The sequence below is a fragment of the Oryctolagus cuniculus genome, chromosome 11, assembly GCF_964237555.1.
Source record: "Oryctolagus cuniculus chromosome 11, mOryCun1.1, whole genome shotgun sequence".
Classification (NCBI taxonomy): domain Eukaryota; kingdom Metazoa; phylum Chordata; class Mammalia; order Lagomorpha; family Leporidae; genus Oryctolagus; species Oryctolagus cuniculus.
The window spans coordinates 29,177,182-29,199,547 of NC_091442.1; the positions used below are offsets into that span (position 1 = coordinate 29,177,182).

The 22,366-nt window shown below is 57.9% G+C and overlaps 1 protein-coding gene across 4 annotated transcripts; it reads left to right on the top strand.

Annotated features, from left to right (window-relative positions):
- The first annotated feature begins 1,171 nt into the window (after positions 1 to 1,171).
- Positions 1,172 to 17,920, top strand: MAVS (mitochondrial antiviral signaling protein). 4 transcript variants are annotated; one of them, XM_051845264.2, is made up of 9 exons: positions 1,183 to 1,327; positions 2,167 to 2,293; positions 3,104 to 3,289; positions 5,303 to 5,499; positions 6,447 to 6,621; positions 8,747 to 8,928; positions 9,557 to 9,716; positions 11,332 to 11,876; positions 12,975 to 17,920. In XM_051845264.2, exons 4-9 carry the CDS (start codon positions 5,383 to 5,385, stop codon positions 13,419 to 13,421), a joined length of 1,626 nt encoding a protein of 541 aa, XP_051701224.1. In that variant the 5' UTR covers positions 1,183 to 1,327; positions 2,167 to 2,293; positions 3,104 to 3,289; positions 5,303 to 5,382; the 3' UTR covers positions 13,422 to 17,920. The 4 variants fall into 4 exon arrangements, with proteins under 4 accessions (XP_002710934.1, XP_008254486.1, XP_051701224.1 ...); XM_008256264.4 differs by lacking the exons at positions 2,167 to 2,293; positions 3,104 to 3,289 and adding an exon at positions 3,639 to 3,700 and having other exon boundaries at positions 1,181 to 1,327; XM_008256262.4 differs by lacking the exon at positions 2,167 to 2,293.
- The last annotated feature ends 4,446 nt before the right edge of the window (positions 17,921 to 22,366 follow it).

Sequence of the window (22,366 nt, forward strand, 5' to 3'; positions counted from 1 at the left end):
GACTTTTCTCTCTGTCTCTCTCTTTCTCTCTCTCTGTCTAAATATGCCTGTCCAAAAAAAAAAAAAAATCTTTCATGGGGCGGGCGCCGTGACTCACTTGGTTAATCCTTAGCCTTTGGCACCGGCATCCCATATGGGCGCTGGTTCTAGTCCCGTTTGCTCTTCTTCCACTCCAGCTCTCTGCTGTGGTCCGGGAAGGCAGTAGAGGATGGCCCAAGTGCCTGGGCCCTGCACCCGCATAGGACACCAGAAGGAACCACCAGGCTCGGATCGGGGTAGCTCTGGCTGTTGCGGCCATATGGGGAGTGAACCAGCGGAAGGAAGACCTTCTTCTCTGTCTCTTTCACTGTTCATATTTCTACTTGTCAAATAAATTAAAAAAAAAAACTGAAAAAAAATCTCTGTAGCTCTGCCTTTCAGATAAATAAATAAATCTTCTAAAAATCTCTTGGTTCTTCTCTCTGCTGTATACTGTTCCACAGTGTGTGTAGTCCAGTTTGTCTCTCCAAGCGCCTCCGGATGGCCGTTTGAGTTGATTCCCGAGTTTGCCTATTAGGAATAAAGTCAACAGGAACACTTCCTAGTGTGCGTTTCCAGGTAGATGTATACTCCGGAGTGGAGGTGCTGGATCAGAGTTCGCCTAGCTTTAACTTTCCTAAGAACTGTTGATCGTTTCCCCAAATCTTCTAACCTCCCTTTAAAACAGGGAGAATAAGGCTATTGTGCCTGATTATCGTGAGGGTAAGTATGAGGCTATACGCCAGGGACCTGGGATGCAGTGGGCACTGGGTAGTCTCGGGCACCGCGGCGGGGCACTCACGGCCCACGCACCTGCCGGGCCTCCGGCTACCCAGTCGGCGCTACCCTGCTACGCTGGGTCACCTCACCAGACACTGGCGCCACTGGGCCTTTGCACAGCACCCGCCGCTTACTGAGCACCAACTGTGCGCCAAGCCTGGTGCTGGAGACACAGGAGGACCCTCCCCAGAGGGACACTTCCTCGCTCGGAAAGTGCGGGGGAGGCAGTCCCAGCCCGCCGGGGGAGTCCCCGGTAAGTTGTTCCAGACGAATAAGAGAAGAAAGGCACCCACTCCCCCGCGCCGGGCGCAGTGATCCAGCGCAGCCCGCGAGGCCGGTCTCCCGCGCGCCCGGGCCCGCAATGGCAGGCTGAGCGACCGCCCCGCCGCGCAGCCGCCCACGCTGGCCGCGCAGCCCCGCCCCGGGGCCGGCCAAGGCGCGCTCTCGGGCCAGGCCCGCCCCAGCCCACTTCTCATGGTTCACTGCTGGCGGCGGCAGTCAGCTGCTCGCCGTGTAGCCGCTGCCCGAGGTAAGATCGCCGACCGCGGCATCCCCGGCGCTGTCGGGCCAGCGCAGACCGACGCCTTTCGGGCAGGTGGGCTGCGGTGGCAGAAGCCGAGCGCGACTCGGAGTCCAACGGGCGCCGCGCCGCGCCCTGGGCCTGAGGCCCGCGGGGGCCTGCAAGGGGACAGGGAGCGCGCGCGACACTGGGTTTGGGACACGTTGGGCTCCACGCACCTCACGCAGTTCGCGGGCAGAGGAGCAGAGGACGCGGGGCGGCTGCTCAGGCTTTGAGGGAGGTTGGACCGGAAGGAGCCGGAGCCGGGGCCGCCGAGCCCCGCCCGCCCTCCGCAGGCCCAGGGTGACCCTCGGGCGAGGCCCAGCCCGGCTGCGCCGACCGGTGGCGGCCGCCTTTCCCTGGGTCTGCACGGTTCCCGGCGGTGACACCCGCTCGGAGCAGCCCTGGGCCGCGCCTGGGAACGCGATCCCAGGCCGCGGGCCAGCCCCTACCCGGGAAGGTGGCTCGCTCTTTTTGGCACCGGCTCAGTGCCTCTGCGCCGCTCAGGTCAGAAGTTTGGCCGCGCGTTCAAGGACACGCCACTGCCTCCTCCTGGTCTTTGATACAGGAAGAAGGTACCAGGTAAAGGAGGAAAACGAAACACAGTAAAACAAAGCAAAAGCATCCGGGGGAGAAAGCTGCGGGGCCTCAGAAACAGCCGGGCCAGCCAGGTCGTCCAGGCCCTGTCTGAAGGATTTCCATCTCTGAGCACGCCGGTGGTGAGCTGTTGCCTCCCCCAGGCTGTCCTCTCGGGGCAGGGAGCTTGGCCCTTTCCTGGGCTTGAAGGCAGGGGTCTCCCTGCCCTGCAGGTGCAGTGAGACAGCAAGTCCTGGGATCAAATTCTGCCAAGGCTCCTAGTCAGCTGCACGCTTAGTATCACTAAACCCGGTCCTGGGGTTGTGCAATGCTTCTGTGGAAGAGTCCTAGGACGTGAAGGTGCGTAGTGGGCCAGCAACACAGCGGAATGATGTGAGCCTCCTTTCCTTCCGGTTGGGCCACATCACCCCTCCCCGCCCCCTCCCACACACCTGTGCAGAGTGCCTCACCTGACTGCCTCCCGGTGCCTTCCCCGGGCACACGGGGAAGCAAGGAAAAGGACGGCCACTAACCTTCACGAAGCTGTGCTTTGCTCACCTCCTGAAGGCTCAGAGGACTGGCTCTGCTCCCTGGTGCTCCTGAGCCAGCACCGGCACCTGCCCCACCAGGAACGTAGCGGGAGGCCGCTGCTCCGGCTCCGGCGGCCTCAGCAGCTGTCAGGTGGCTCTTGGCCCAGCAGCAACAGGTCTCACGCATGGCTGACATCCACTTACTCGTCTCCTCTCCCCATCTCCTTCCCACCCATTTATTTTTATTTTCACTTATTGGAAAGGCAGAGAGACAGAGACAGAGAAAGGTCTTCTGTCTGCTGGTCCACTCCCCAAGTACCCACAACAGCAGGGCCAGCCTAAAGCCAGGAACTCTAACTGGGTCTCCCATGTGGGTGGCAGGGACCCTAGCGTGGTGTCGCCTGCTGCCTCGCTGGGTGCGCCTCAGCGGGAAGCTGGATGTGGGAGCAGAGCTGGGGCTCAGACCAGGCGCTGCACATGGGCTGTGTGCGTCCCAAGCTGCATGCTGACCACTGTGCCAAAGCAGCCCACCGCACCCCACGCTGCCCTTGTTCCCAGCTGAGCTCCGCGGGGCGCTCTCCCTACTGCCTTTCCCTCAGCCCCTCTGGCCCTCTCACTGGCGCCTTTCATTCCTCACCAGCCAAGGAGCCACCCTTGCTTCTCCTCCACCTCCTATATCCACGGAACACCAGGAATGCAGCCACCTCTTGCCACCTCTGTGGTTGCCGCCATGGCCATAACCCATCGTGTCTCCCCGGCTGAAGCCTCCCGGTTCATCTGCCTGCCTTCATCTGGCCCCTCCACAGCCCTCACAACTGCCAAAGAGGTCTTTTCTTTTTTAACATTTATCTGAAAGGCATAGTGACAGAGAGAGATCTTCCATCTGCTGGCCCACTCCTCCGATGGCCCCACAATAGCCAGCTCTGGGTGAGGCTGGAGCCAGGAGCCAGGAACTCTATCCTGCTCTCCCATGTGGGTGGTAGGAACTCAAGTGCTTAAGCCGTCATCTGGTGTCTTCCTAAGTGCATTAGCAGGAAGCTGGATCAGAGGTAGAACAGCTGGACTCAAACCCACGCTCTGCTCTGTAATTGAAAGCTGTGGCTTAACCCACTGCGCCACAACACCCACCCCTGGAGAAGTCTTTAACATAAATCCAATCTCTTCTTTCCCACTAGGACCTTCCAACAGTTCCCCGTTTCACTCCAAGTAAAACCCAGTCTTTCCTACAATGCCCTATGTGAGTGACCCCTTCCAACCTCCTTGACCTTGATCTTTGCCCCTTCATAACTATTTGTTTTTAAAGATTTATTTATTTATTTGAAAGGCAGAGTTACAGAGAGAGAGAGAGAGAGAGAGAGAGATCTTCCATCCACTGCTTCACTCACCCAAATGGTCGTAGCTGCCAGGGCTGGGCCAGACTGAAGCCAGGAACCTGAAGTCTAGCCAAGTCTCCCACATTGAGTGCAGGGGCCCAAGCACTAGGCCCATCTTCTGCTGCTTTCCCAGGTCCATTAGCAAGGAGCTGGATCAGAAGTGGAGCAGCCGGGACTCAACCATGCTCCTCTGGGATGCAGGCTTTGGCTTAACCCGTGGGCCACAGCAACGGCCCCAGGCTGTTTGTCTTACTCCCTGCAGCACTTCCTGGTGGGAGAGGCAAATAGGAAACCAGCAAACACTGAGTGTGACTTGTGCTAAGAGCCGCTGAAGCAATGGCTTGTATTAGAAGCACTTTAAAAACTGTGAGCATGTGGGGCCAAGTGATGACTGTCAAAGTAAGCTCGCGGAGCCATTTGAAGGTGAGGAAGAATCTTGGAAGAGGTGCATGCTGGGTCCCGGGTCCCCCCACGAGCTCAGGGCGGTGGGGTGCAGTCTCCCTGGAAGCATGGGCACGCGGCACGCTACAGCCACGGCCCACAGTTGTGTTCCGGAAAGAACCTGGTGCTGAGGGTCCCGGCTCTTTGCTCTTCCACGTCCAGCAGCCCCTGGGCTTCTTGGTACCTCGTTTTCTCCATCTTTAAAGTTAGATGATCCTATTGCTATCAGATTGGCCTCCACCACCATCACCCCCAACCTACCCCAAAGAAGCAGTACTTCAAGATGGGGAGTTATTGCTATTGTTCTAAGGGCCTTAGAGCTGGGAGCAACTCACAGACTTGGGAGCCAGGGTCATGGACAGGGCCCCGTCCCCCATGTGCTGGGGGTACAGGCAGACCCCCTTCCATGTGCTAGGGGCACAGGCAGACCCCCTCCATGTGCTAGGGGCACAGGCTCCAGCACCGACCAAGCTACAGGACAGACATGGGCCCTGCATCACCTGCATCTCCTTTTGGTCTTCAGTTCATTGTTGAGCAAATTCTTTGAGAGCCCCTAGGATCCAGGCAATTAGGACATTTAAAGAAATTGAGGGGCCAGTGCTGTGGCGTAGCAGGTTAGGCCGCTGCCTGCAGTGCCAGCACCTCATATGGGCGCTGGTTCTAGTCCCGGCTGCTCCACTTCCAGTCTAGCTCTGTGCTATGACCTGGAAAAGCAGCAGAAGATGGCCCAAGTCCTTGGGGCCTTGCACCCACGTAGGAGACCCGGAAGAAGCTCCTGGCTCCTGGTTTCAGACTGGCCCAACTCTGGCCATTGAAGGCATTTGGGAAGTGAACCAGCGGATGGAAGACCTCTCTCTCTGTCTCTCCTCTCTCTGTGTAACTCTGACTTTCAAATAAATAAAAAAAAAGAAAGAAAGAAATTGAAGATGAAAGATAAAAGCAGAATTCCAGCAGGCTGAGCAGGAAAGAAATGCCTTTGCCCCGCCCCTCCCAGCCCCGTGGCCTTGCCTTCTGCTCTCTTCCAGTCTTCCCCGTCTCTCAGTCCATCGCGCTCGGCCATAGCGCTCGCCGAGTCCAGGGCCCCGTCTGCAGAACTTGAGCGGCGATGACGTTTGCTGAGGACAAGACCTACAAGTACATCTGCCACCACCACAGCAGCTTCTGCCGTGTGGATGTTCTAGAGATCCTGCCTTACCTGCCCTGCCTTACGGCAAATGACCAGGTGAGCCCAGCCCCCGCCGGTTCACCCCAGCCAGGGCCAGCTCCTTCCTTGCCCCTCGTGGACCAGGGGTCTTCAAAAAATTCCTAGGAAACGCATATTCGGAAACCGCCCACATGTGGATTCCAAACCTTCCTGCACCTACATACACTTGTCTTTCTGATGTTTCTGCAAACTTTTCCCAGGCCCTGTATGCCGCCTCTTGTCCCTGCTACTTGGCGCACTGTGTGGTGGGGTTGGCTTTGCCAGCCTCCCCGGCTCCCTCTTGTGTTTGATTTCGTGTAGTGCTTCGGCTGGCTCCGGTCCCACTGTTCTTCGGAGCCCTCTCTTCCCTTCCTCTAGTCCTTGTCCTGCCCAGATTTGATTCCATTCTCCTCGTCCCAGGACCCTGCCCCACGGGCCCCCATGGTTCCAACCGCACCCAGCACAGAGAAAAACGCCCCTCCCCATTTCAGCTGCTGTCTCCAATGGGAGCCCTGCGCTCTCTTTCGGGGTCTCCTGTCTTCAGGCGTCTCAGGGCTGATGGGGTTTGACCCCTTCCTCTTGTATGTTGCATCTTGAAGATCCCTTATCGCTTAGCAACCGTTTTCTGTGTTTTGCTTCTGTTTTGTGGCTTGTTTTCATTTTGCTCTGGGGGGGGTTTCTGGTCCCAGGGCTTTTGCAGGCAATACATTTTGCTTCTCATCAGCAAAGGAGAGCTAATTACAGGACACTCAGAGTCCACTTCCCGGCAGCTGCAGTTGGTCGTTGGCTATTGGCTGCTGCTCATGGCTCTTCCTCATTCTGTTCTAGGGCCCTGATCCTGGCTTTGTCCTGGGCCAGGGTCCAGTGTCCAATGGCTGCTCCCCACTGGGGTCTCTCGGTGCCCCTCTCTGCAGTTGTCACATGCTGGGTGAAGAGGCAGCCAGCGACAACTGGCTTGAGCACGACTCCGGGGCTGTGTCTTCCAGGATCGGCTGCGGGCCTCCTACACGCGCCTGGGCAACCGAGACACCCTCTGGGACCTGTTCAACAGCCTGCAGCGGCGGACCGGCTGGGTGGATTCCTTCATCCGGGGCCTGAGGGCCTGCGAGCTGCCGGAGCTCGCTGACCAAGTGGCTGGCGAATATCAGCGCCACCTGCCTCGTGAGCGTCCTGCCCTGGCCCCGAGACCCTGCCTGCTTCCTCTGCCTTCTCTACCCTCGCCTCTCCCTCCTTGGTACCTCCTGCCTTTGTCCTCACCCTCCCACCCGTCTCCTGCCATCTGTGGGTGAACCCGAGTGTGGAGCCTGGCTGAGCCTTGGGCTTTCCCTCTGTAAGATGGGGCTGATGGCAGTTTCTGCACTGGGCAGATTCTGCGGGACGGTGCGTGTCGAAGGGGCCGACTCCTCTGATTTGTCGGGCTGTGTTCTTTGCCTGCTGCCTGCTTCTGGCCTCCGGGTTCCTTCCTCTCCACACCCACGTGTCCGCCCTCCCTCTCTCCACTTTACTTCCCCTCCTCCTGCTCCCCCTGGAAGCCTTCTAGCCCTCACCCCAGGCTGCTCCGTTACCTCTCAGCTCCCTTCCGCTGCCCCTTCCTGGCCCTGGTGCTGGGGGCATTTGGCATGGTCAGGAGAGGAGAGGGCCTGGGGGAGGGAGGGAACCAGCCTTGTTCATACCAAGGGACTTCAGGAAGCTCGTGGAAAGAACAGTTTGAAAGACACGTTTATCTTGGTGCCCCCCCAAAAAAAATTAAATCCATGCAGTTTTTATAGCATGCATTTCTTTCTTCCTTCCTCCCTCCCTCCCTCCTTCCCTCCCTCTCTTTTCTTTTTTATTTTTTCTTTCCTTCCTTCTTTCTCTCTTTTGTTTTCTTTCTTTCTCTCTCTTTTTTCTTTTGAAAGGCAGAGTTACAGAGGGAAAGGGAGAGACAGAGAGAGAGAGAGATCTTCCATCTGCTGGTTCATTTCCCAAATGCCATCAATGGCCAGAGCAGGGCCAGACTGAAACCAGGAGCCAGGAGCTTCTTCCAGGTCTCCCATATGGGTTCAGGGGCCCAAGCACTGGGGCCATTCTCTGCTACCTTCCCAGGCGCATTAGCAGGGACCTGAATCAGAAGTGGAGCAGCAGCCAGGACTCGAACCAGTGGCCAGATGGGATGCAGTGACTTTACCCACTATGCCACAGTGCTGGCTCCCATAACATGCGTTTCTGTGAGGTTTTTTAATTAATTAATTTATTTATTTATTTTGCCAGGCGGAGTGGACAGTGAGAGAGAGAGACAGAGAGAAAGGTCTTCCTTTGCCGTTGGTTCACCCTCCAATGGCCGACGCGGCTGGCGCGCTGCGGCTGGCGCACCGCGCTGATCCGATGGCAGGAGCCAGGTACTTATCCTGGTCTCCCATGGGGTGCAGGGCCCAAGCACTTGGGCCATCCTCCACTGCACTCCCTGGCCACAGCAGAGAGCTGGCCTGGAAGAGGGGCAACTGGGACAGAATCCGGCGCCTCGACCGGAACTAGAACTCGGTGTGCCGGCGCCGCAAGGCGGAGGATTAGCCTAGTGAGCCGCGGCGCCGGCGGTTTTTTAATTTATTTTGAGAGGCACACACATACACAGCTCCCATTTGCTGGTTCACCCACCAAATGCCCACAACAGCTAGGGCTGATCTAGGACAAAGCTAGAAGTTAGACTTGCAGCCCAAGTCGTGCATGCTATGGTGGGAGTCCGATTACTCGAGCCATCACCTGCTGCCTCCCAGGGTGTGTGCCAGCAGGGAGCTGGAGTCAGGAGTGGAGCTGGCACTGCAGGCACTCAGGCGCAGGTGTTAACTGCGAGGCAAACACGGGCCCTCCGTGTCCGTCTTAAGACTCCTTGTACTTCAGGCCTGGGCAGCCTCGGAGACCCCAGTCAGGTTTCCAGCTCCGGGATGCCCCACACTGGCTTTTCTTTCTCCGTCCCTGCCTCCTTCCTTGTGAGTTTCTTCATTGGTGGAGATTTGCAGTGATTCCCTGAGCATGGACAGCTGCTGCAGGGCCAGGGATGGGCGGGGCAGGGGTCTGTGAGTGGTAGCAGCCCCCCCAACTTCGCCTCCCCCCTTGCTACCTATCTTTGGCCTCTCCAGCTCCCCTCTGCCTGCTACTCCTGCCTCCCCCCAGTGGCCTCCCAGAACTGCACCCTACATTGGGACAGCCTTGAACTATGGAGGGGGTTGGGGGCCCAAGAGCTGCCAGGTGTCTCCATTACAGGGAGCCCCCCATTCCTTCCTGATATCACTGTATTTTTGTCCTCCAGGGGCTGCATCCCACCCGGGAGCCCCTCGCGGGGCACCACAGGAGGCGCCATCACTTCCTGCCGAGGTTCCTGGGGCCTCTGCACCTGCTGCAAACCCCAGCATCCCCCACGCTGGCCACAGAGAGGAGCCAAGTTACCCCTTGCCTGTCCAGGACACCCAGCCTCCCAAGTCCCTGGGAGAGGTGCGTCCTCACCGCCCGCCTACCTGCTTTTGTGTTCCTGTCTGCCCGCTTCTACCCTCTCAGGCCCTTACAAGAAGGGGGGCTGCCTCAGACCCACCTCAGGCGGCTGGCCAGGCCTTCAGCGTGTTGCTGCCCACAGCCCTCTGCCTCCAGCTGGCTTGGAGGCCACCGCTCAGAGGGCTCCGCGGTGGCCAGTATGAGATGCGGAGCTGGGGGAGGAAGCTGGGGCTTGACCAGCTGATGGGGAGGGTGGGACGAGGGAGCAGACAGCGAGCTGCAGTGATTGCCAGGAAGATCAAGTCCAGGGGAGAGAAGACTGTGTCTACTGAGAGGTCAGGAGTGGGCAGCGGGCACCCAGGAGACCTGGAGGCTAAGAAGGGGTCTGTGCGTGGCTGCAGAGAGGGGGACCCATCCCCGGGGCCACAGGTGGACAGGGACTGCCCTTGGGTTGATGCGTGTCTTCTGTGAGGTCAAGGCAAGGTTGCCCATGGACACGGGGTCCGGCTGCGTCTCCTTGGCTCCCGGGCTCTGTGCGGTGGCTGAGCCCTTCGGTAGCGGGGGTCCCCGGAGCGTGAGGCGCTCTCTGCCAGCTCTCAGGGGACGCAGCTGCTGATTTTCCCTCTTTCAGGGTTCAGAGCAAACGCCACACACACCCAGCTCTGGGGTCCTCCTGAGGACACCCAGCGTTCCCCTGGAGCCCTCCTCCTCTGACCCAGCAGCCCTCGGCCCTCCAAGCCCCAGCAGGCCTCAGGAGCAGGACACAGACTTGGCCAGCATCCACACAGCAGGTATGCATGGAATGTGGCGTTACAAGGTCTCACTGGCCTCCCCGAGAGGGTGAGAGGGTCAGCGTCAGGGTCAGAATGACTCCTCTGTCCTCCTGGACCAGAGACAAAGTGGGAATAAAGGGAGCAGAGGCTCCTTAGCCAGTGGATGGGGACGTGGTCACTGGCTAGGATGTGGTCGCTGGCTGGGGGCATGGTCACTGGCTGGGCAGATGTTGCAGTACATTGCTGCCCAGGTGGGGGAAGAGAATTAGGTCCATTTCTGCCCCCTGTCAAAGGGTGGGATGGCCAGGGCTGGGCCGACTGTTGGCAGCAGAGCTCACTTGGACACTGCCCTACCCCGTAAGTGTTGTCAGTTCCCAGCAAATCATCAGCTGGGGCCTGGCCCCACGCCAGACCTCAGTGCTGCCCCTCAGGAACGTGGAGCCGTCCGCCGCGACCTCCCAGGCCCACACCTCTCCACTGCCTCCCAGAGTGTGTTCCACGGGATGCTGGTGCCTGGCCAGCTCTCAGGGCCCCTGGGAGGCACCGAGCAGCTAAAGGCTGGGAGATGCCAGCTTAGTGCCCCCTCCTGCAGCTACCCCCAACCTGTTCACAGCACCTGCCTTGCACTTTGCCATGTCAGCTTTCCCGGGATGCCTTTCAGGAGGTGCCGTGGGGTCTGGGGTGGAGGTGGAAATGCACTTGGGTTTTAGGACATTTGTGGTCATGTGTCCCCAGAGAGTCTGTGCCACTGTTGTTGGGAGGAAGGCCCAGTGGAGTCACCCCAGGGAGACGTTTGTCCTGACAGGACATCTGTGTCCCACATCCGGGTACCTGGGTTAGAGTCCTGGTTCCAGATTCCGACGCCAGCTTCCTGTGCGTGCGGATCCTGGGAGGCAGCTCTGATGGCTCAAGTAACTGGGTTCCTGCACCCACATGGGAAACCTAAGTGGAGTTCTTAGGTCTGGCTTTGGCCTGGCCTAGCCAGCCTCAGCCATAGTGGGCACTTGGGGAGTGAACCAGAGGATGCGAGGTCTCTGTCTACCTTTCAAGTAAATAAAAATTAAAAAACAGAAGAATCACCCGATTGTCAGCCCTGGGGCCTGGCATGTGTGTTCCCGGCATCCCACGGAGGATCCTGATAAAACTGCGCTTCCTCTTGGGGCACTTTGTCCCTGCCCCCACATCTTCTGGCCCCTGGGGGCTGGTAGCTTCTGGTGCCACTTCAGCCTGAGCCGTCCTGCTCTCCCTGGCCTGATGCAGGATCGTCCCACTGGGATGTGCCCTGGGGGCGGGGGGACATCAGTGCTAGGGGCGTCCCAGGTCCCACCTGGCTAGGGAGAAGGTGGGAAAAGCAGGTGCAGGTGAGAGGGGGTGTCCTGGGCGGGAGAAGAATTCACGATAACCTTGCGGCTCCTGGGTCTTGCCAGGAGGAAGGACAGTTAATGCCTGTGACAGGGCAGACCTGGGGCTACAGGTCAAGGGCAGGGCAGCTGTTGGGACTCAGGCCAGTGGCTGCAACCATAAGGCCTGCAGCTGCAGAAGGCATGCTGAGCTCGGGCAGGGGGCCCTTTTGCAGCCCTTGGGATAACAGTTCCTTGGGTTTGTGTTTCCACTTTTGCTTTGCCACCTGCAGGCTCCGGCTCCAGCCCCGCGCCACCCTGCGGACCTGTGTCTCCGTCCGTCTCCTTCCAGCCTCTGGCCCGTTCCACTCCCAGGGCGAGCCGCTTGCCCGGACCCGCCACGTCAGTTTCATCCGCTGGCACCTCCTCACCCCCTGGCTTGGCTGCTGGACAGGGTGCTGGTGTCCAGGCAAAGGCCACCGTATGCTCCAGCGACACAGTGCCCACCAGCTCTGTGCCCCCCAGTGCAGCATCCTCCAGGGTGCCCAGCAACGCAATGTCTGGGGACACAGTAGCCCCCACAGCGCCTGCCAGCTCCGCATTCACCAGCACGGTGCCCTCCAAGTTGCCCACCAGCGCAAAGCCCCCCAGTGCAACGTCCTCCAACGTGCTTCCCAGTGTAGCACCATCCAAACTGCCCATCAGCTCAACAGGTGCTGGCACGGTGTCACCCAAAGTGCCTGCCAGCACGGCGCCCACCAAAACACCTGCCAGCACGGCGCCCACCAAAACACCTGCCGGCATGGCGCCCACCGTCAAGAGCAGCACCAGGGCTGCGGTGAGTCTCACCCCACCTCGCAGTGATGTGGGACCCCTGCCCCAGCAGAGCTGGCCCTCCTGGCACCCTTCCCAGTCTGTCTGTGCAGTCTGTGGCCTCACCCAGACCCGAGGAGGAATAACAGTCAGGGGAGCTCCTGAGTGTGGCTGCCTCGGGCGGGGGCTCAGGCATGCTGGGTCACCTGCTGTGTTCATGTGCGTTCATTCTTTTAGGGCTCTCAGCCCCAGGTAAGCTCAGTAAGGCCCTTTCTTTCTTTCCTTTCTCTCTTAAAAGACTTATTTATTGATTTATTTGAAAGTCAGTTACAGAGAGAAAGAGAGAAAGGTCTTCCATCCGCTGGTGCACCCCTCAGATGGCCTCAGTGGCCAGAGCTGCACCAGGCCAAAGCCAGGAGCCAGGAGCTTCTTCTGGGTCTCCCACATGGTTGGCAGGGGCCCAAGCACTTGGGTCATCGTCTGCTGCTTTCCCAGGTGCATTAACGGGGAGCTGGGTTGGAAGTACAGTAGCTGGGACTCAAACCAGCACCCATATGGGATGCTGGCAGTGTAGGCACCAGCTTTACCTGCTACGCCACAGCACCAGCCCCTAGCAAGGCCATTGCACAGATGAGGAACCTGTGAGGGGCAGGGTGTGGGAGGCCCCACCAGGGAGTCCAGCCTATCACTGCATGACCAAGGCCTTATTTGCGGTCATCCTAGCCTATCCAGTCTGGAGCAGCTTCTGTGACACAGCAACCCCCCTTAGCTGCCCCCTGCAAGCCCTCACTGCTGCTGTCCCCTTGGGGGAATCAATCCACGGGACCCTTGGACACATGGCCAGGCCACACACGCTGTGGCTGCTCTGTGGTCTTCAGGCCCAGGCAGAAATGTTAATGGAGGGTGGGCCCACATCCCACCGTGGGTTCCTGGAGCAGGGGTGAGCTCACTGCAGACCCGGGAGGGCTCCCCCACTGCCCTGCACCACCGTGGATTAGATCCCCTCTGGCCCGGGAGTTGAGAGGTTAGGCTGCTGGTTAATGCCCTCACCCAGCAGGGGGCGCCCCACCCAGCTTCTCTTCCTGTCTCCCCGGTTCCTTGAATGCTCTCCTTTCTTTCCCAGGGGACCCCGGTGGCTCCAGCACCCAGAGGTGCCACAGGAGGCAGTGAGCCCTGGCCAGACGGCAGCTCTGGCAGCTTGCACTCTGGGCCGGAGGTGAGCAAGCCAGGTGTGCTGGCCTCCCGGCTGGACAGCCAGCCTTTCTCGGGCTGCTCCGCGGATCTCGCCATCAGCCCCAGCAACTCGCTGCTCCCCGAGCCCGGCCACGGCCCAGAGGAGAACGAGTACGTGTCGGTGGGCACTTTTGGGCTCCACGTGGTAGAATGTCCCAGCGCTGACCTGGAAAGCAAACCTGGGCTGAGCGCCACCCAACAGCCTCCACAGCCCACGGACGAGACTGTGCAATGGGTCTGGGCAGAGCCCTGGGCTTTGTGGTTTGGGGCAGCCGTGGCCAGCGCACTCATGGCCACACTGCTGGCTGTGCTGTACCGGCGGCGCCTGCTTCACTGATGGCCCCAGGACCACCTGCTGCACACCTGCTCAGCCCTCACCGCATGCTGCCTGCCCTTCATCCCTTCCTCAGGGCTGCAGGGCTGGGCCAAGGGGAGCTGCGGGGCTGCAGGCCTGGCAGGAGATGTGGAAACAGCATTTCCGTCCCGGATCGTGCCTTCTCTGGGTCCCTCTTCATCCTTGGCTTCTCTGGATACTCCTCTGGCCCCCCTGCTCCAGACCCGCTCACCTGCATCCCGGTTGTCACCCCATGTGCTGGGGAGGGGTGCCTCCTGCCAGGCTCATTTGCCCAAATGTGCAGATCAGGAGGTGCAGCTGGACAGCTCCTGGGGTTGGCAGTGCCCCTCGCCCTGTCCTGGTGCCCGAAGACCTGAGGGCAGGGGTGCTGCGTCGAGGGGCCTCATAAGACCTCCTGTCCCCAGTGGCCCAGCCCAGAAGCCACTGTGAGTCCTGCCCCAGCCACTTCACCCCCTTCTGGTCTCCATTCTCAGCTCCCTTCTGGGGTCAGGGAGGGGCCGCCTGGTGAGCAGAGCTCAGCTCAAGGCCTGGGCCTCAGATGCAGCCCTCCCTGGGCTGGGTGGCCTTGGCAGATGGTCCGACTCTGGTCTCACGTGGACAGCGTGAGAACCTGGCTCATGCTTTCCTGGGATTTTCTGAAGCAAAGCAGACAGGGGTTGGCCCAGAGCCAGTGACCACTGAGTGCTCCCCCCGCTCTCCTGCTCAGCTTGGTAGAGCTGAGGGCATGAAAGGCAGAGTGTGCAACGGGCCGGGGTGCAGCTCTGTAGGGCGGGCAGCCAGGCCTGCAGCTGCCCTGCCTCTCATGAGCTCCGTGACCCCGAGTGAGCTATCAGCCTCTCTGTGCCTTCATTCCCATCTGTAAAATGGGGGTTAGCACACACATATGTATTTATAGACTCCTCGTGTGTAGTGAGGATGAGATGAGTTGCTCTAAGTTGGACACCTGTTATGACCACTGCTAAGTCTGGAGGGACTGCAGCTCCTGGCCGCGCCTTTGGGGACAGAGCCAGGTCTCCCGCTTTGGCCTCCTTCCTCCTCGATTGCCTGTGCACCGGGGGACTGGGGGGCGGGAGGTGTGTCTACCTGGCCAGCCGTGCAGGATGGGGACTGGGGTGTTCTCCCGCAGGGGCCAGGTGGGTATCTGTGGTCCCAGCCTGAAGCCTGCCCACCCACTGGTGGGAAGATTGGCTATGTTTATACTAGAAATGCATTGGGGTGCATGGGTTCTCTGCAGGTGGCCGTCACTGGACAAGGGGCAGGCACAGGAGCTACCTGTGTTCCTGAGCTCTGCAGGGGACAAGAGCCAGTGTCTGCAGAGATATCGGGGTTGGGGGTCACTGTCGCTCACGGCCAGCCTGGCAGCCCGCGGGGTTTGGTGCCCTGCCCAGGCCGCCAGTTTCGCCTGCAGGGTCCTAAAGACTTCTTCCTCTGAGCTGCTGTTCAGCTCATGCTCCAGGCCCAGCAGCCTGAGCTGTGAAACCAGGGAGACCCCTTCTCTAGCGGCCTGCATTCCTGTGCATCACCCCCGCCTGCCCTCGCCCAGCCCTCCCTGCTCCCCTGTTGGGTAGGGCAGTGAGCAGTTCACGCAGACGCCAGTTTTAATCTGAAAAAGTAGGCGGCTGGAAGGTATCACTCAGCCCCGAGGACTGTGGCCAGAGGGCAGGGCCGGCAGTCAGGCGCCACGGGAAGTGCCTCCGGCAAGTGCATAGCCAGCGGAGGGACTCCCGGCGCTCTCGCCTTGTGCTTCCAGAAGCCTGGCGTGGCCTGTCTTGAGCCCTGTCCTCGTGTCAGCTATTGTCAGCCTGAAGTCCTCTCCATGGCCACTTGAAGCAGGAGCAGAAACTGGCCCGTGAATTGGCACGGTCAGATCACAGTAGTCTTGCCTTTGGATGCAGCTTTCAGCTGCATGCTGGAGACAGAGCTGGGTCCCCCTCCCAGCCTGGGTGTCAGAGGAAGCCAGAACCTAAGACAGGAAGGGTGGGCGTCCTCGCGTGGGCCGGGGGGGGGGGGGGGAGTCAGCTGGCTGCCACGCTTGGGAGAGCACACACCTCACCTTGAGGAGGTGGTGCGCTGGGGCTGGCGGTCCCAGTGCCCCCTACGTGCCTGGGGATAGACCCTCCTTGGGTACCCTGGTCTCAGCCCCTGGGTACCTTCTTTCCTGGGCTGGGCTGCTGGGCCGGAGCAGTCACTGCTTCTGTCTCCTTAGGAGGTACCCCCGAGGCAGGGCGGTGTCCTGTTCCTTTGGAAAATGCTGTTGACTGTGGACTGCTCCCCTACACGTGTGCACAGCACCCCACCCCCCACCCTGCGTGCCCGGCTGGGCTTCAGGGGCGCTCCCTGCCGTCTCGTTCGCCCATGAGCTGCCCTATTTTCTCTACAGTTTCTTTATAGAAGTAAGTTGAAGGACAAAGCGTTGAACAAGCCACAGGGGCTGGGAGGATTTTGCGCCCAGGGCCCTCCGTGTTCTGCACCAGTGCCATGTGACAATGAGGCACCCGTCACTTGGTTTCTTGGCCTCTGTGGCTGACATCCCTCCCCTTGGACTGGCTCCAAGTGCAAGCAGCACTGGACTGGGTCTTAGGGGGAGGGGCCGCAGGAGGCTCCTCCACTGCTCAGCTCCTGGGCAGTGCTCAGCCGTTGCTCCGATCCCAGAGGGGACGATATGACAGCTGTGTCTCCTTGCACCGGAGCCTTCCGAGGCCCTGACAGAGCCCTCGCAGCAGGTGGGAATTCCCGTGCTGGGCAAGATTCAAACCCTGCAGCGTGTTCTGTCTGTGGTCTCTTAGGAATGGAGGCCTTGAGGCCCCGCACTTCATGCACGTCCTGTCATGAAGGTAATGGCCAAGAATAAACACCGCCCCCTCCCCACCAGGGGTGGGAGGTCCAGGCTCCGTGGGCTGTGTGGGAACTGGTACCTGTCGGTGGGCAGCAGGCACGTGCTCCCCTGTGCTCCATTTTCTGTCCTTTCCCTCTTGCACAAGGCCATGAGGTCCACTCGTGCCGGGCAGGGTCAGGCTGAGCCCTCCTCGCTATGCCACTGCTGCTGTCCCTAATAGCAGTAACCAGGAGCGCCACCCCCACCCCGTCTTCTGTGCATCAGGCACTGTGCTCACCCCTTACGTGTGCTAACTCATTTAATCCCCATTTCATGTCTTCGTGGGCCCAATTTACAGCTGGTTTGCAAGGCTGGGTGGGGGAAGGGCCGGGGGGGGCGGGCGGGAAGCGAAGGAGAGCCCTGGAGCTGGGTGTTAGTCGTGTGCGCAAATCACATCTGATTAGGTACTGGAGCCAGGGACCCCATTTAAAGTGAGATTTTCCACATCACCACATCCCTGCCCGGGATGCCAAGATCTGCCACCTGCTTTACTAGAATAATTGCACTCAACACATAATTAATAGAGTCTCAGGGATGTTGCAACAATATGATCACAGTTGTGTGTGTGCCCAGGCTCAGTGGCCTGAGGCTGGGTGAGGTGGGACAGGGGCATAAGCCCAGAATGACAGGGAAGCCAGATTGGTTCAGCAGCCATTGCTCGTTAAAGGCATCCCATGTGCCAGGTCCAAGGCCAAAGATGAGGATGACATGGTGGGGGCCTTCAGGTGGCTGGGGACATGGGCAATGTGTGATGCTGACCACTAGACTTTCATGTCAGTTATTCTGTACGCACTGTGTGCAAAGCGTCGGGATAGGCCTTGGTGACTGAGTAATATAAAGGGGGCTTTGAAAGTTCATGGAAAATGGAGTTAAAAGGTATGTTTATTTTGGTGCAGAAAAATTTGAAATCCATGCATATGGAGGATCTGCTAACAGTTCATGGAAAATGCCTGTTATGGGAAAAAATTCATAGATTCCAAAATTTTCTGCACCAAAGTAAACTTATACTTTTTAATTCTTTTTTCCTGTGAACTTTCTGAAATCCCCTAAATCAAAGTCCCGCTGCCTCTGATATAATTAGAGTGGTCTGGTGAGTGTTCCCGGAGCACGGAGTGGGGGAGGGAGAGTTTGGGAGGGGGCAGATGATGTTTCAATCAGTTAAGTGCTATTAATTGCTACGATATTAATTATTGTAATTAAATCCAGGGGAGAAATACCACTTAGAACCTGTCGTGGGTAAGTCCGACAAGATCAAACGTTAACAGAAATATACGGCAAATGAGACTCGGAGGTTTCCGGAGGAGTGTAAGTTGGTGCTGTGGTCTGACAGTGTCCCCTGACAGCAGCCAGCCAAGGTGATGGCCTTGGAGGCGGGGCTGTGGGGAGGCGGGCAGGCCATGAGTGAGACCCTCGTGAAGGTGATCGGTGGCCTGACAGGAGGCGCCACGGAGTGCCCCCTGCCCTTGCACTGTGCGAGGGTGCGGTGGGAAGGGGCGTGTCTGCACAGAGCTAGCCCTCACTGCACACCAGGTCTGCTGGCACCTTGATCTTGGATTTCCCAGCCTCAGAACTGTGAGAAATAAATGTCTGTCGTGTGTGCCTTGCACAGTCTAGGGTATTTTGTCCGTGCGGCCCTAGCGAACCAGGACGGTCGGTGTATCCCCGTTGGGAAACCAGCAGTGCCTCCTGAGCTGAGCATCCGGATAAGCTGTGAGCCGGCAGGGTGGGTGTGCACACAACGGAAGCAAGAGCCTGTGTCCAGCAAGACTCCTGCAGGCCTGCTTCTGACCCCCCTACTGCTTACCACAGCCGTGGACGGGAAACAACCCAAACCTTCATCTACAATAGAGGGGGTATTTGAGGGCTGGGCCAGTCACATGGCACAATGCTAGTATATAGCAATGAATATGAGTGGAAATCTTACACGTGGTATTGAACAACATAAAAAAATCAATATACACAAAAGATTCTGGGGGCGGGCATTTGGCCCAGCACTTCCCCCTGGGACTCCTGTGTCCTATATTGGAGTGCCTGGTTTGAGTCTTGGCTGTGCTGCTTCCAATCTAGCTTCCTGCTTAACTGCCTGGGAAGTGAATAGATGATGGCCCAAGTACTTGGGCTCCTGCCACCCATGTGGGAGACCAGGATGGAGTTCTGGCTCCTGGTTTTGGCCTGGCCCAGCCTTGGCTGTTGTGGCCATTCAGGGAGTGGACCAGCAGATGGAAGATCTCTGTATCCTTCCTTCTCTCTGTCACTTTACTTTCCAAATAAATCTTTAAAAACAAAATAAAATAAAATGGAGAGTCAGCATTGTGGCATAGCCGGTAAAGCTGCTGCCTGTGATGTGGGCATCCCATATGGGCACCAGTTGATTTCCTGGCTGCTCCACTTCCGATCCATCTCCTTGGTGGATGGCCTGGGAAAGCAGTGGAGGATGGCACCCTTGCACCCACGTGGGACATCTGGAAGAAGCTCTTGGCTCCTGGCTTAGGCCTGGCCCAGCGCTGGTCATTGCAACCATCTGGGGAGTGAATCAGCAGATGGAAGACCTCTCTGTGTCTCCCTCTCTCTCTGTAATTCTGCCTTTCAAATAAATACATAAATTTTAAAAAAAAGTGACAAATCCTTAGAAGTGTGATTCTCTTCATATAAAACTACAGAAAAAAAGCAAACTGGTTTTGCTGTTAGAAATCAGGAGAAAGGTCAACTTGGGGAGCACTGGAGCTGGGCAGGGGCCTTCTGGGGGTGCTGGTACCCCTGGCTGCGGTGCTGACTGTGTGTGCACAGTGTCTGCCCAGACTCCCTGTTGGAGATGAGGAAATAAATGAAGACTACTCAAGTGAGAACAGAGAGCCCATTCCATCCAAGCCTCAAGCACTCAAAAGCAGGCGCTGGGAAACTTTATGGAGACGAAAAAGGGAGGCTTCAGGTGTGCTGGGATGGGGGGGGTCGTCATGGAGACGCCAGAGGCGGGCCAAGTGGAAGAACGGCAGCTGACTTTGGCTGGGGAGCTTGTTCGGCTTGCCTGGTGGTCCGGATTTGGGAGCTGGGGAATGGTCGCAAGTCGGTCTACCTGATTGGGGCTGAGGACTGCATGGTTTGGTTTGGATTCCCAGCCTGGGTCCTGCCAAGGCTTTGGGTCAGTTCTGTTGTCATGTCTGGTCCGGCTGTTATCCAACTGCTTTCTCAGTCTCGGAGAGGAGGGTGTGGGCTCTGGGAGGGGCCGCCACCCCTGGAATGGAGGGGGCACATCCACACTTCGAGCAGGTCCCCACCCCTCCTGGGGGTCCGTGGTGTTTACTGTCAGGGTGAGCCTGCTCCAAGTCATTGCTTTGTGACCTTGCCCATTGCCACAATTTGAATGTGGCCTGTCTCTGCCAGCACTCATTGGAAGAAGCCAGGAGCTTCTTCCAGGTCTCCCACCTAGGTGCAGGGGCCCAAGCACTTGGGCCATTTTCTGCTGCTTTCCCAGATGCATTAGTAGGGAGCTGGATCAGAAAACAATAGCCAGGACTCAAACTAATGCCCAGCTTAACCCACTGAGCCACAACACTGGCCCCAACCCTCCCGGGGCCAGCACTGTGCGTAGTGGGTAAAGTGGCCGCTTGCAGTACCAGCTGATAGCTTTGGGATCCGCATGGAAGGAAGGCCTACACTTCCAGGAATGGAGAGGCCTACTTCCGGGGAAGAAAGTCCTTGTCAAGGTCCCTTCGGGTACCTAAAGGTCAACCAATGAGGATCAGACCCGCCTCAACCTTTAACCCCCATATCCTGAATCTATAAAAGGAGCTCTCCCAATCTCTGACACGCGACTTCCCGGCCCCCGCTCTGTTACTCTGTTGGGACCGGGGAACCTCGCCCGGGAGCGGAACCCCAATAAAAGCCTGTGAATTAATTGATTTGTCTGCCTGGGAAGATTTGTTGCGTGCCGGACACCTTACACCGGCATCTCATGGGGTGCCAGTTTGAGTCCCAGCTACCCCACTTCCGTTTGGCCATTTGGAGAGTGAACAAGCTGATGGAAGATTTCTCTTTTTCTCAGTAACTCTGGCTTTCAAAAACAAAAAAATCAGGAGGTGATGAGGTCATTAAGTGGAATTATTTATTATTTACTTATTTGCTGCAGAATTCCAGTGAGCTCCGGCTCTCAGAGTTAGTTACAGTGAGAGCAGCTGTGACAAAGCAACACTGCCTTGTTGATGTGCACCTGCCTGCCCTCTGCCTGCCACTCGGGGCTGCTCAGCACAAGGCCCTCACCACATGTGGCTGCCTGGTTTCAGACATCCTGATCCCCAGCACCATGAGCCCAAATACACCCCTTTTCTTTGTAAATTACCCAGCAGGGATGGGCACCCTTTCTTCTACCAAGGGCCATTTGGGCATTTATAACCTCATTCTCAGGCCATACAAAATTATCAACTTAAAAATTAGATTGCTATAGATGTATTAAATTTTTTAAAAGATTTATTTATTTGAAAGAGTTACAGAGAGTGGTAGAGACAGAGAGAGCAGTCTTCCATCCACTGGTTCACTCCCCAGATGGGTGCAATGGCTGGAGCTGAGCAGGTCTCCCATGTGGGTGCAGGGACCCAAGGATGTGGGCCATCTTCCACTGCTTTCCCACTTCCAACTCTTTCCCAGGCCACAGCAGAGAGCTGGATCGGAGGAGGAACAGCCGGGAATAGAACCAGCGCCCATATGGGATGCCGGCACCTCAGGCCAGGTTTTAACCCACTGCGCCACAGTGCTGGCCCCCAATTTATTGAATTTTTTAAAGATGCATTTGTTTACTTGAGAGAATTACAGAGACGCAGAGAGAGAGAGAGGAGAGGCAGAGAGAGAGAGAGAGAGAGAGAGAGAGAGATCTTCCATCCTCTAGTTCATTCCCCAGATGGCTGCAACAGCCCAGAGCTGCGCCAATCTGAAGCCAGGAGCCAGGAACTTCTGGGTCTCCCATGTGGGTGCAGGGGCCCAAGCACTTGGGCCATCTTCTACTGCTTTCCCAAGCCATCAGCAGGAAGCTAGATTCGTAAGTGGAGCAGCCGGGACTTGAACCAGCACCCACATGGGATGCGAGTGCAGTAGGTGGAGGCTTAACCTACTATGCCACAGCTCTGGCCCCTAGATTTATTGACTTCTGAATCTCACCTGTGGCTGCCTTGGCAGGGCCAGACCAAATGATTTCAATGGGCTGACACGCATGTCCCAACCCGTGTTCCAGCAACCAAGGCTCAGAGACCCACCGCAGGTGCGTCCTTCCCTCTGCGACTTGGCGTGAAGCTCAGCTCCTAACAAGAAGCCTTGATTAGGCCCCTCTTCTGTGAGGTTTCTTAGATTCCCTTGGATTACCCCAAACCCTGCTTTTTACGTATAAATTCTGACTGCCTCGCCTACATTTAAAGATTAATATTTTAATATCCTCCTCCTACTTCCTCAGTGCTGTTTTAAAAAGAAACCCCAAACCCCAACTTTTAACTGAAGCATAGAATACTCTAAAGGGTGCTCAGAGACAGAGGGGAGGGGGCAGAGGGTGGCAGTGGGGAGAGAAAGGAAGGGTGGGGGTACGACACGTGGAGAAGGGGGAAGCCCTGGGTTCCAGTCCTGGGGGGCGGCAGCCAGCTCCCCGCACCCGGCACCCTCCAGGGCCTGTAAACCGTGAGGCTGGACCAGGGGTGCCAGGTGCTCCCTCTCGGCTCAGCTCATCAGCCCTTGGCGTCCTTGGCGTGAGCTGGGCCGCACCAGCTTCCTCCACCTCCACCCGCCCCTCCCCCACCGCAGGCGCCGTCGCCACCCTGCCAGTCGATGGTTTTTCTGACAATCAGTAGCTCCCTTCTGTTTAATCAGCTCACTTGTACTTAGCATAAGAAGAAGGGAAGAAAGCAGCGTCTCCTCATTGCCCACAGCTGGGAATCAGCCGCTTGAGGAGGCGCCGCTAAAGGCATTGGGGGAAAGAGAAACTGGTGATGGCTGAAAGGATTATTGTGATTTTTTCCTACTTGCTGTCGCGACGTCTTTGGAGTTGTAAGCCCATGGATGTTCGTGTGGGGGTGAT

Excerpts from the sequence above, each read along its gene's own strand:
- MAVS (XM_002710888.5), top strand. The coding sequence starts at position 5,383 with ATGACGTTTGCTGAGGACAAGACCTACAAGTACATCTGCCACCACCAC. Across the intron at positions 8,929-9,556 it reads CTCCCAAGTCCCTGGGAGAG|GGTTCAGAGCAAACGCCACA; the intron begins GTGCGTCCTCAC and ends TCCCTCTTTCAG. Across the intron at positions 11,877-12,974 it reads AGAGCAGCACCAGGGCTGCG|GGGACCCCGGTGGCTCCAGC; the intron begins GTGAGTCTCACC and ends TTTCTTTCCCAG.